General features: G+C 38.2%; 1 protein-coding gene across 2 annotated transcripts in view; it reads left to right on the plus strand.

The window, feature by feature from the left end:
- The window catches only part of vps13b (vacuolar protein sorting 13 homolog B), a 353,373-nt gene that overhangs the window by 259,031 nt on the left and 82,216 nt on the right, over nucleotides 1-12,126 (plus strand). For both annotated transcript variants that reach the window (XM_066691052.1, XM_066691051.1), the window contains exons 34-35: nucleotides 8,514-9,225; nucleotides 9,664-9,801. In XM_066691052.1, coding sequence (XP_066547149.1) covers nucleotides 8,514-9,225; nucleotides 9,664-9,801 — 850 coding nt within the window. The remainder of the gene's footprint in view (nucleotides 1-8,513; nucleotides 9,226-9,663; nucleotides 9,802-12,126) is intronic.

Consider the following 12,126-nt stretch of genomic DNA (forward strand, 5'->3'; position numbering starts at 1 on the left):
CGCAAGCCGGCAGAGGAGCCCCTCACGCGGGGGCGAGATCTCTTACGACACACTGAGGCTCAGGCCGGGCAGCCAAGCCTCAGAGTTTACTGCTGCTGCTAGCGCTCCTGCTGTGGAGGACAAAGCCCTGTGGACAAAAAACCAACACAGCAAGCAGTCAGAATATATAAGGCACTATATAAACATGTTTTTAAAAGTGCTCTGTTTAAAATGAAACTGAAACCGAAACCGCAGCTGGAGCCTCGGATGGAACAGAATCACGTTATCGATATCAATAATCACTAATTCAATAAAATAGACCCACACACACACACACACACTCACTCAATATTAACGGTGGCAAACAACACAGCTGTGAAGCCAACCAACTGAAACGGTGGTAATAATAATAATAAGGTCTAGTGCACAGACAAGACACAGAATGCTCACGTTCTCTGGTCCAGCGAAATGGTAAAATAGGACGAACCTGCGCAGATGTCACGTTGTATAGAATAGGAAGTGGGAAGGGACCTGTTCTGAGTGACGTGCACAGGGGCCAGTGGCAGCTTTGATAGAGTGATATTTTCAATTGGGTTCCTACGGAAGTGCACAGAAATCCCTCCCTCTTGGGCAGTGCTTCCGACTTGAAAGATAACTATGGACAGCGTTAGACAGACCTTTTTAATGCTTAATACATGATTAGGACAGAATGTTGTAGAAATTATGGCCTTGTACTTTACTGTTCTCTTTCATGTAGTTTACTACATATTTCAACCACAAAGCTGTCCAACTGTTTTCAACTGTAGACAAGATACATCTGTGCCAAAGAAACAGCACATTTTAATCTTGACTTCATAAATTTGCTGGAGTTGCATTTATGATTTTTTTTTCTGAACAGTGCATTTTTTGGGGCTTTTACCTTACATAAGTACCTTACCTTACATATGTCTATTTTATAATCACACAATTACATTTATAGATTTCAGTATGCCAGGAATGTATTTGTTGACTAATGCATAGCTGGGATAATGTTTTCATAGTGGAATAGGTCTTGCATCATTTTCCTTGTAGGCCTGACACATGTCCATCATTACTGGGATGTTTTCCCAAAAATAAATTGGAGGGAGATTTTCAGTTCATTCCTATAAATAATCTGTCTGCCAGTTCAGTTACTCATAGAGCCCCAGTGTCTCTCCAGTGTTTTTCAGAAACATTGCTGTATCACTGAAGTGCACACAAACAAAACTGTTTGGAACTATCCCAATTTTCATATAAGTCATCATGTTTATCCCATTTCACCCGTTTTTATGGGGTGTTTTTTTTTTTTAACCTTGTTACCAAAACAAATCTTTGTACTGTTTTGTTTTAGTTGTTCCTTATATATTTATTTTTTACATTTACATTAGAACTAAACCAATCCAAGCAAAGATGATTTAATATGTTAAATAGTTTTTGTTTTTTAATTGTCTTATTTGTCTTTCCACTGGTTTTAGAAATATGTTGTGTTAGATCCAGGCATGTTCCCAGAAAGTGCACTGCTTTAGTGCTGCAGTGCAGTTTAAAGTATTTACTTTATTTTTGACATATAAGAATGGACCTTTTGCCCTGGCTACATCAAATATTTTCCATGAAACATTTTGGTGGCTGTGCTATAATTGTGAAATATTGAATTTGTAAATTAAACATGATACTATAATTATATACCATTTATGAAGACCATTAAGGCAAGACCAAATCTTTGACACACCTTTGAATTGTTTTGATTTAAGTAGTGGAAAGTAGCTTCTGACAATACATTTAAATATGATAGGTCTGTACTTTGTCTGTATTTGCGAGATGGTCAAGCTTTTGATTTGATCGAGCCCTTAGTTATATTCTCAGTTATTTACAGTGACAGTGAATGAGCAATCTGATAGAAAGGAACAGCTTTGTCACAGTCTCCTCAACCATGGATCTAAATTAACACTTAAGCCCATCTAACACTGGAGCTGGAGGCAGGCGCAAACCCTGCATTTCAAATATTAGATTAGAAAATTGCTCTAACATGAATTTCAAACCTAAATATAAATCTCCAGATATAATGAGACACAGTTGTTCTCTCACTTAGGATAATAATCTACAGTTGCATCTGCATGGCTCAAAGCAATTACAAAAGACTCCAGTATGCCATACGCACTTACTTACAATACTTACCTCTCCCAACATCTGGCTCCCAGCAACATGCAAGAGATAGCTACATTGTCTTGAAAATAAAAAGCAAAATGTCATCAGGAGGATGGTTTCATTAGGATGTGTGTCTGGAACTGCATAAAAAAAATATAGTTTAAATGGCTATCTATTCTGCCAATTTCCCATTGAGCTTTCCATCTGGCTAGGGGTTGCAATATTGTAATAGCTGTACGAAAGTTTTACTTTTTAATTTGTTTTCATTTTTGTGGAGAGTCACATTTTTGCCATCCTGTCTATTACTGGTTTGAAATGGCTATAAATTATAGTTGAAATAGTCATATCAAAATACAGGTGCTCCTAGGAAACAACATCTTTATTATGCACTGCCTTTTTTAACTATGTTTAAACGAGATGAAAGCAAACTTACAGGCATTTTGTGTCAAGACTCGCAACATAGATAAAATGCTTTAGTTTGAAATATTAGCGAAGGTTCAGAATACATACATTTTTTCCAATCAAAAATTGTGACCCACCCGCTAATAGGAAACAACATACTCATTGTCTCTCTGAGTCAGCTTCATTTTTTGTGAAATGCTATTGTCCTCTACTCATAAATGTAACTGCTATGATGTACAGGCTTGCAGTTTGCTATTAGTGGGTAGGTCAAAGTTTTGATTTAATCCCGCCCCAAGTCCCCACAGAAAAGAGTACAGCACCTTAAAGCAGTTCTTGTCACATAAGTTTTCTAGAACAATGGGAAATAATCATACAGCATACACATATTCAAGGAGGAAGGCAGTGCATAGTATTCCACTGTGTTTTAAAACAGCTTTAACCACTGCTCTGTCATAAATATAACTAATGGTAATTGTGATGTGTTATGTAGACTGCCAGTAGTCACTAGTCTTAAATCGTTGCTTTAGATGAGGCAGACTGTTTCTTGACTTTTTTTTGTGGCAACATATTTCTAAGCCACATGCCAATTAACTGCTTATATAGGGGACGATAGTTTTAAAGGAAATGAGCAAAAACCCCATTTCAGTCAGCCAACTCTCTGGTGAACAGTGCAATTCTCCACTAACACATTAATTGACATACACCATTAGTTTCATTTAATCTTTTATTTAAATCAGCTTTCAACTCACAGCATTATCATTTTTAGAGACAGCAAAAGGATGCAGCAATAAATATGCATTGGATGTATTATTCTAAAACATCTAATATTTATTAAAATGTAATTAAAGCAAAAGCTTATGTTGTATTCATTAATACAAATTGTGATATTTGTACTATGTGGTTTAAGATTACAGTGGATGGCATAGGCATCTTGGACAATGTTCATTTAACTGTAGAGATCCTTCTTTCAGTCAAATTATAGAAAATAGGTCAAATGTCATACAGATGCACCCAGTGTGATTGGTACTTCAAATCAGTGGTTTCACACTTCTGAAATGTTCCACAATGTATGTGTTGCAAAGGATGACTTCATGATTGGCTGAAAGCTTTTTGATCTGTTTTAGTGAATTAAATGTGCCTGGATCTGGAAATAATGCTTCAGTACAGCCATTATATAATAGAAGTAATGACTGGAAAATGGGATTTAAACTAGAAAAATGTGCACTTGTAATTATTCTCTGGATTTATTGCTTCCTGTCAATGGATACATTAGTCAATTTTGAGAGTATATATACCTGGTTCCTTCCTGAATGATTTCAGTATGTAAATTGTCCTTCAATTGTGAGGAGCCAACATTATGAATATATGCAAGGGAGATGTGACATGCATTAGATGTGCAGTTTAGACAGAGTTCTGCAACAACACCATTGGATTAATGGAACAGATTTGCATTTGCTCTCTCTAAAGATAGCTGATCTTTGAAGAAAAAAAAAAGTTTAATCAAGGGAGGGAAAATGTTGCAACCTAGTAAGTGTCTCCAATATGAAAAATAATGCTTTTTTTATTGTTTTTATATGGGTGATTATAAACAGATTATTTCTTCCAGACATTTTCAATTAGATTACTCGCTTATATATGGTTGCAGCATGTTTAGATCAGATGACTGGGAAGATCTTTAAATCAAGTTTTCTATAACTGTTAGTAACAGAATTCCATTGATTATTTTATGTGACAGATTCTGTGTTTTTTTTTTTTTTTTTCATTTTTAATTAACAGTTCTTGTAGTTCTCTTTTGTTGCTTTCTCCCCAAATGCAAAGTTATATTTGCGGGATGCTTTATTTGCCACATACCTTTTTAGATTATTTTTTTTACCAATACAAGTTTACTTTAATATAATCCATATGGAGTAAATATCCCTGTTTCCTAATGTGAATACTTGGAAAATCTTACATTTATATAGAAGGAGTACACATCCTTTCCTCATTAGTTGGAAAGAACAGGGATTTTGGCACAACCCCCGTATGGAAGCCCTGCATTTCTTTTTATATGGATCTTGTTTTTAGCCTTTGATGACACTGTTTAGAATAGGAAATATCTAATAAGTCAAGCATTTTGTTTAATGTCTTGCCAGTGCATTTAATATATGCCTGGAGGTCTGAAACATTATCTTCACCACTGCAATAATATACATTTAATTCTCGGGACGGGAAGGTTGAATCTTGAAAAGCAGCAGAAAGACCATTCTGAAGTGCTGTAATGTAAACCACATGCAGGTTGGGGGTGGGGTGTGTGTGTGTGTGGGGTGGGGGGGGGACACTGAAAAGTTATGTATTGTAGATCTTTATGGCTTAATCATAATCATGTTAATGCACACCAGTAGCTAATTAAAGAAAACTTTTATCATTTGCATCAAATGGATTGTGTAAAGAGCAGTGGCCTGTTTCTGGACAGCACTGGCCCTCTTTCGTCTGAGTTTATGCTGTAAAGGGTTTCAGAGCAAAACAGCTCAGTGCAGGTTTCCCAAATGACAACAGAACTGTGTCATAATGCCATTCACTCTTATCCTATTCCTGTCAGGAGTTTCTTTCTTTTCGCAGTTTGTGTTTGAAATATTCAAGGAAGTAATCGTGAATACCATGTAAAGATAATGAAACATGTTTTTCTTATAATATTTCCTATCTATGTATTTTATTTTATTGTAGATATCACTCAGTATTGAGTTTAAATGTGTGAAAGTGTTTGAACTGCATGAAACTAATGCCTTCTGACTGAACGTTCTGAAATTCATTTAGCTGTTTTCACTTCACTCTGCAGGCAGTAGCAAAGCAGTGTGCATGTGAAATTAGTTATACTATTCACAGATTCATGTCTTAGAAGTAAGCGCAGCCCTTTAAAAAAAAACAAAAAAAAACTGAAGCAATAAAGTAGTCATTCATGTTTATTTCAGTTCTGTCGCCATCAAAAAAAGGGGTAATTTAAGGAAAATATTTAGATATTAAAAGTTGTCATATAACCAATAGTCATATGACATGAATGTGTGACTAGACCGGTGTTTATATTGTAAATGTATAAGAAAAACTACTGTTAATGTCCTGGTGTCCCTGTGGAGGTTTATAGCCCCTTGATTTAGCATCACTTACAAGCAAGTCAACTACAAAAAGTGCAGAAGCTGACTGTGGTTAAAATAGAAACTCATTCACTTCTCAGATTACCTGGCTGTTTCAAAGGGCTTATGATCAGGTCTCACGGCACCCTGAAGTGCCAGCTTGGTAGAAATAACGTATGTATGTCTGACAGTCAGGCACTGAGCTGCTACTCAGCTTATGAGGCCAATAGAAGAGCGATGTAATAGATGTCAGGGTCATGGCACCGAAGCACTGTATGGGATCATTCAAGGAGGTTTGAAACAGATGCAGCAGTCTGTGTGTAATATTAAACATCAGGGATGAAGGGGGAGCTGGAGGAAAAACAGTGTTCAGGACCAAGGCGTGTACATGCCAGCAGGCTGACTCCATCTCCGCTGCTCCGGATCACACAGGACGGTTTCCAAAAGCAGTTGCTCTGGCAAATCTGAATCAATACATCCTGTGTTTCGAAAATTACATTTGCTTTAAAGAAAAAAACATTATGTATATATTGATAGTTTATTCATATTTTAGACTATATAATATATCTTTGCTTTGTTAAGAGCTATTTAAGTAGCAGTTATAGTCAGGAGTTGTAGAGATTTAATGATTAGAAAAGGTTTTAAAAAAATGGAACAGCAGATATCTGTGCATGTTAGTGTCATGAACAGATGTGCATCATTTTAATTGCATACCATAGGACAATTTTATTTACCTAATTGTTCAGTGACGTAGATGTTTGATCGTACTGTTTGTCTTGCATTTCATTTCATTCATAATTGAATTGATGCCAAGAACCTAGACTATAACAATGAGTCTTAGAGAATAATACTGAATATACAGTGGGGGAAAAAAGTATTTGATCCCCTGCTGATTTTGTACGTTTGCCCACTGACAAAGAAATGATCAGTCTATAATTTTAATGGTAGGTGTATTTTAACAGTGAGAGACAGAATAACAACAAAAAATCCAGAAAAACGCATTTCAAAAAAGTTATAAATTGATTTGCATGTTAATGAGGGAAATAAGTATTTGATCCCCTATCAATCTGCAAGATTTCTGGCTCCCAGGTGTCTTTTATACAGGTAACGAGCTGAGATTAGGAGCACTCTCTTAAAGGGAGTGCTCCTAATCTCAGCTCGTTACCTGTATAAAAGACACCTGTCCACAGAAGCAATCAATCAATCAGATTCCAAACTCGCCACCATGGCCAAGACCAAAGAGCTGTCCGAGGATGTCAGGGACAAGATTGTAGACCTACACAAGGCTGGAATGGGCTACAAGACCATCTCCAAGCAGCTTGGTGAGAAGGTGACAACAGTTGGTGCGATTATTCGCAAATGGAAGAAACACAAAATAACTGTCAGTCTCCCTCGGTCTGGGGCTCCATGCAAGATCTCACCTCGTGGAGTTTCAATGATCATGAGAACGGTGAGGAATCAGCCCAGAACTACATGGGAGGATCTTGTTAATGATCTCAAGGCAGCTGGGACCATAGTCACCAAGAAAACAATTGGTAACACACTACGCCGTGAAGGACTGAAATCCTGCACCACCCGCAAGGTCCCCCTGCTCAAGAAAGCACATGTACAGGCCCGTCTGAAGTTTGCCAATGAACATCTGAATGATTCAGAGGAGAACTGGGTGAAAGTGTTGTGGTCAGATGAGACCAAAATCAAGCTCTTTGGCATCAACTCAACTCACCGTGTTTGGAGGAGGAGGAATGACCCCAAGAACACCATCCCCACCGTCAAACATGGAGGTGGAAACATTATGCTTTGGTGGTGTCTTTCTGCTAAGGGGACAGGACAACTGCACCGCATCAAAGGGACGATGGATGGGGCCATGTACCGTCAAATCTTGGGTGAGAACCTCCTTCCCTCAGCCAGGGCATTGGGTCGTGGATGGGTATTCCAGCATGACAATGACCCAAAACACACAGCCAAGGCAACAAAGGTGTGGCTCAAGAAGAAGCACATTAAGGTCCTTTAGTGGCCTAGCCAGTCTCCAGACCTTAATCCCATAGAAAATCTGTGGAGGGAGCTGAAGGTTCGAGTTGCCAAACGTCAGCCTCGAAACCTTAATGACTTGGAGAGGATCTGCAAAGAGGAGTGGGACAAAATCCCTCCTGAGATGTGTGCAAACCTGATGGCCAACTACAAGAAACGTCTGACCTCTGTGATTGCCAACAAGGGTTTTGCCACCAAGTATTAAGTTGAAGGGGTCAAATACTTATTTCACTCATTAACATGCAAATCAATTTATAACTTTTTTGAAATGCGTTTTTCTGGATTTTTTGTTGTTATTCTGTCTCTCACTGTTAAAATACACCTACCATTAAAATTATAGACTGATCATTTCTTTGTCAGTGGGCAAACGTACAAAATCAGCAGGGGATCAAATACTTTTTTCCCCCACTGTAGATCTGTCACAAGCATTATGCTTGATTTTGACATTTATAAAATAACCATAGATATTTTGCAAGACATTACACTAATGCAACAACAAAAGGGCTAAATTAGTATCTCATTAAAAAGTAGAAACCATTTGTATTTGTTTTTCTAGCTGAAAAAGGCAAAGGAAAACAATCATTGATGTTGTCAGCTGTTAAAATTTTGATTTTTCATTGTTTTAGTCACTTTGTCTATCTATAATTTTCTATTATATACTATTATTATTTTATTATTATTATTATTATTATTATTATTATTATTATTATTATTATACTTCATTATTATCATCCTATTTTCCTATGAAAAATAATTTGGTACTTCATTAAAACAATCATAAAGGAATGAAAAGGGAAAGTCCTGGGGAACTGACTCACTGTGATCGTGTCACAGGTGTGTAAGCAGGAACAGCAGAGGAGCGCATCATCCCGCGGCAGCACGGTGGAGACATCCTCCCGTCACAGCGGCGCCCAGGACAGTGGTTTCGGCAGTGACAGCGCCCGTATCCGCATCGTCCAGATCGAGCAGCTCAGCGGCGCCAGCCACCACCGCATCGCCAGGCCCTCCCGCAAGTCCTCCATCGTCAAGAACCTCAACTTCATCCCCTTCGACATCTTTGTCACCGCCAGCCGCGTGTCCCTCATGACCTATTCCTGTGCCAGTCTGCCCAGGCCCAGGAGCAACACAACCTCACCTGACAGGAAAGAGGGGGAGAAAGCAGGCAAGAGTGCCTTAAACATGCCTGACTCCGACTCAGACACTGCCCCCGACACCCCAGTCGCTGCTCTGGGAATATCTGTCCTGACCGCCGAGGACATCCTCAACAGCAACGTATCATCCTTAGGGGGCAGGGCAGCGGGCAGTTTGCTTTCCCTGGAGAGCCTGCACACTCCCAGCCGCTCCTCGGCACGTCAGGCCCTTGGGGTGACCGTCGTACGGCAGCCCGGGCGCAGAGGGGCCGGGGACCTACTCTTGGAGCCCTTACTCTACCTGCAGGTCTTCCAGCCGTCTCTGCTGCTCAGCTGCCACCACAGGAAGCAGAAATTGGACCTCTCTGTCTTTGACATTGTGCTCAAAGGAGTAGCCACCGACTATAAGTGTATAGGTAAGGATGGCCCACAGGATCACACACACAAATAAAATATAATTGCATAATGTAATAAATGTGACCTTATCCCTAACCCTAACCCTTGGTTAATCTAGGATTAGGGTAGATGCTAGTTTTAGGGCTGAAGATAGAGTTAAGGGAAAGGTCACAGCTGGTTAAACCCCAGAAATATAAACCCAAAACAGTCATTCTTAAAGAAATACCTATGTGGTGTTTATGTCCAAAGCTACTGCTGACAGGTGTTTGTTTGTTGGCCCGAACTAGCAAAGAACAATTATGTGGAACACGTGTAAATACTCAGTGTTTGCTGATCCCCCCCCAAAAAAAAAGACAAATCTCTCAGTTTCTCTCTTACCTCTTTGTAACCTCTGAACTTCTTAGAATCTTCCAATACTTGACAGCGTGTGTCTCTCCTCCATTGTGGTTTCCCTGCAGATCCAGGGAAGACTCTGCCTGAAGCGCTGGATTACAACGTGTTCTGGCTGCAGACAGTTGCAGGAGAGGCTGACAGCAAAACAGGCATCCCCCCTCCTCTTCTCTCCCTGCAGATCAAAGACTTCTTGAATGGACCAGGTGAGAACAACTCAGTGACTCATGTGAACGAAGACAGGCTACTGCTTGATCTGGCTATTTGCGTCGATAGTTTTTAATCTGCTTAAATTAAAAATAACAAAGGTTACTAGAACAGAACAGAACTACTTATTATTAAATGGAAGTATTTATGATTGTAATATTTGCATTCGTTTTTCAAAATCATCCACTTTGAAGTTCAGTGATCTCGTAAGGTACAGAGACAGTGGTGTGTTTGTTTCCAAGAAGTGAGAAAGCAAACTTTAGCCAAGAAAAACTCTCCATTGTTTAAAGAACAAAAGATTAAAGCAAGTGATCTCTAAGTGCCTTTAACCAACCCGTTGTCATAAATAACAAGCCATGACATTTCAAAACAAACATGAAAAACATGAACGGTGTCTTTCATGTCAAACATCCATTGATGGGAAAGGAAGCCACTGACTACATCTCTAAAACTATTAGACTGAAGAATACTGCATCTGCATTTGTTTTAAGTTGAAGTGTACAATGTTGTTTTTCAAAAGTAGTGTTTCATATTCCATAAAACTTGTCTCTGTTTATTAACCTAGTCCTGATACTATACATTCAGCACTAAACAAAGTTTTTATCAGTTCTCCCACAACTTATTATTTACATGTTTGAACATATTAAAGGAAATTAATGTCGCAAGACAGTTCTGAAGAAGCCTTCAAATACAATAATGTTGTTTCCTTATCATCTCCTAGAACTACATTTTTTTGTTTGTTGAAACACTATAGCACAATGTTATGTGAGTCGGTATGCTTTCCTTCAGCAACTTTTTTCCACTCACTGAAAGCAGTTGGAATACTGAATATTCAGGAGTTGTGTATTTTTTCTTTGCAGAAGTTAATGTGTATTTCACCATACATACAGCAGTGGATTGCTTTGATTAAATATACAATGAATAATGTATTATTACAAATGGGTAAGGTATTGTTATGACTCATTTACAGTGTGGTGAACTTGATGTTAACAAAAACAAGGGCCACTTATTACTTTAAGACCACTTACTTAATTTACTTATTCAACATGCATCTGGTTCTATTGTGATACAGTAGATACCTAAAATAAAATAAAATAAAACCTGCTTGTTGAAGTGGTTTGGATTAACATTCTGTACATTGTAGGGAACAGATTCTAAACAAATAGAATCTAAACAACAGTGTCCTTTTTTTTTTTAAACCTGGCAACCTCTAACACACAGCCTGTGTCACTACTTATTAACTTGAATATAAAAAAGTTGTGGCCTTTGTTAAGCAATGAGCTTGACCTGAAAACTACAAATTAAATAGAAGAAAAAACAAAAGTGCCACATATTGTTATTTTTAAAGAAATGTCTGCATTATGGGCATTATCTCCCTGTAAATCTTTAGACTTTAGATTGATATGTATTTATATTTATAGTTATGCACACACACTGTCCAGAAAAGTGGAAAATCTTGTGAGGCCTTCATCCAGCAGTGGATCAACAAAACCCAATGAAGATTATGATAATGTTACATAGAATATCTATCAATCTATTAATCCAAAAATGTCTTCATGAATAGCTTTTTTATTTTCTTCATAACACAAAATCACGTGTCAGCATATGTACAAACTTTAACTTCTGCAGATGCCTTTAACTAACACTGCTATTTGTATCAGTGCATTTTGGCTAAATGCTTGTGGGTTAACTTCCTCTCTTGGAGAGAGTGATAAAAAAAGGATCTTATCTCCCTATAGCCTTGTAGAGTTTGTAAAGTTAAGGTACCATCCTTTTGGCAAGAAGTGATAGTGCGGCCCTCTGTGTGTAGCAGATGTTGTAGACCCTCTGAAGATGAGCTGTGGGTGTTAATGAGCACCCCGGGATTTTGTGATAAATACACCTCCTGCTTATTCACTTCCCTATGTCAGCATGAGCGGAAGGTCGTTCGAATCCCTGGTACGATCTGTACAATGGACTGCACTGTGCCGGTGGAGAGTGTCTTCAGCTGTGACTCACAATACTGTGCACAGATGTTATGAGGAGGAGAAATTGCTGGTTTGTTTGTTTGTTTGTCTTTTCCCTGTTCCTGATGATGTTGTAGTCCAGAACATAATCACGTTCTATATTTTTAACAGCAAATTGTGAAATACATAAATACTCAGGAGATAAAATTATTGTGGTTTCTCAATTTTAACATACGGTAGGTAAGGCGAAGTCATCAGATGAAAATGTGTTTATTCCATGGAAAGGCCACCTAATGATTGTTGCATAGTTTAAGCATATTTCAAATCCATACTTATTGTTATATTTTGCATATGAAGGCCATATTTTGAAATGCTGCA

The sequence above is a fragment of the Amia ocellicauda genome, chromosome 18, assembly GCF_036373705.1.
Source record: "Amia ocellicauda isolate fAmiCal2 chromosome 18, fAmiCal2.hap1, whole genome shotgun sequence".
NCBI lineage: Eukaryota > Metazoa > Chordata > Actinopteri > Amiiformes > Amiidae > Amia > Amia ocellicauda.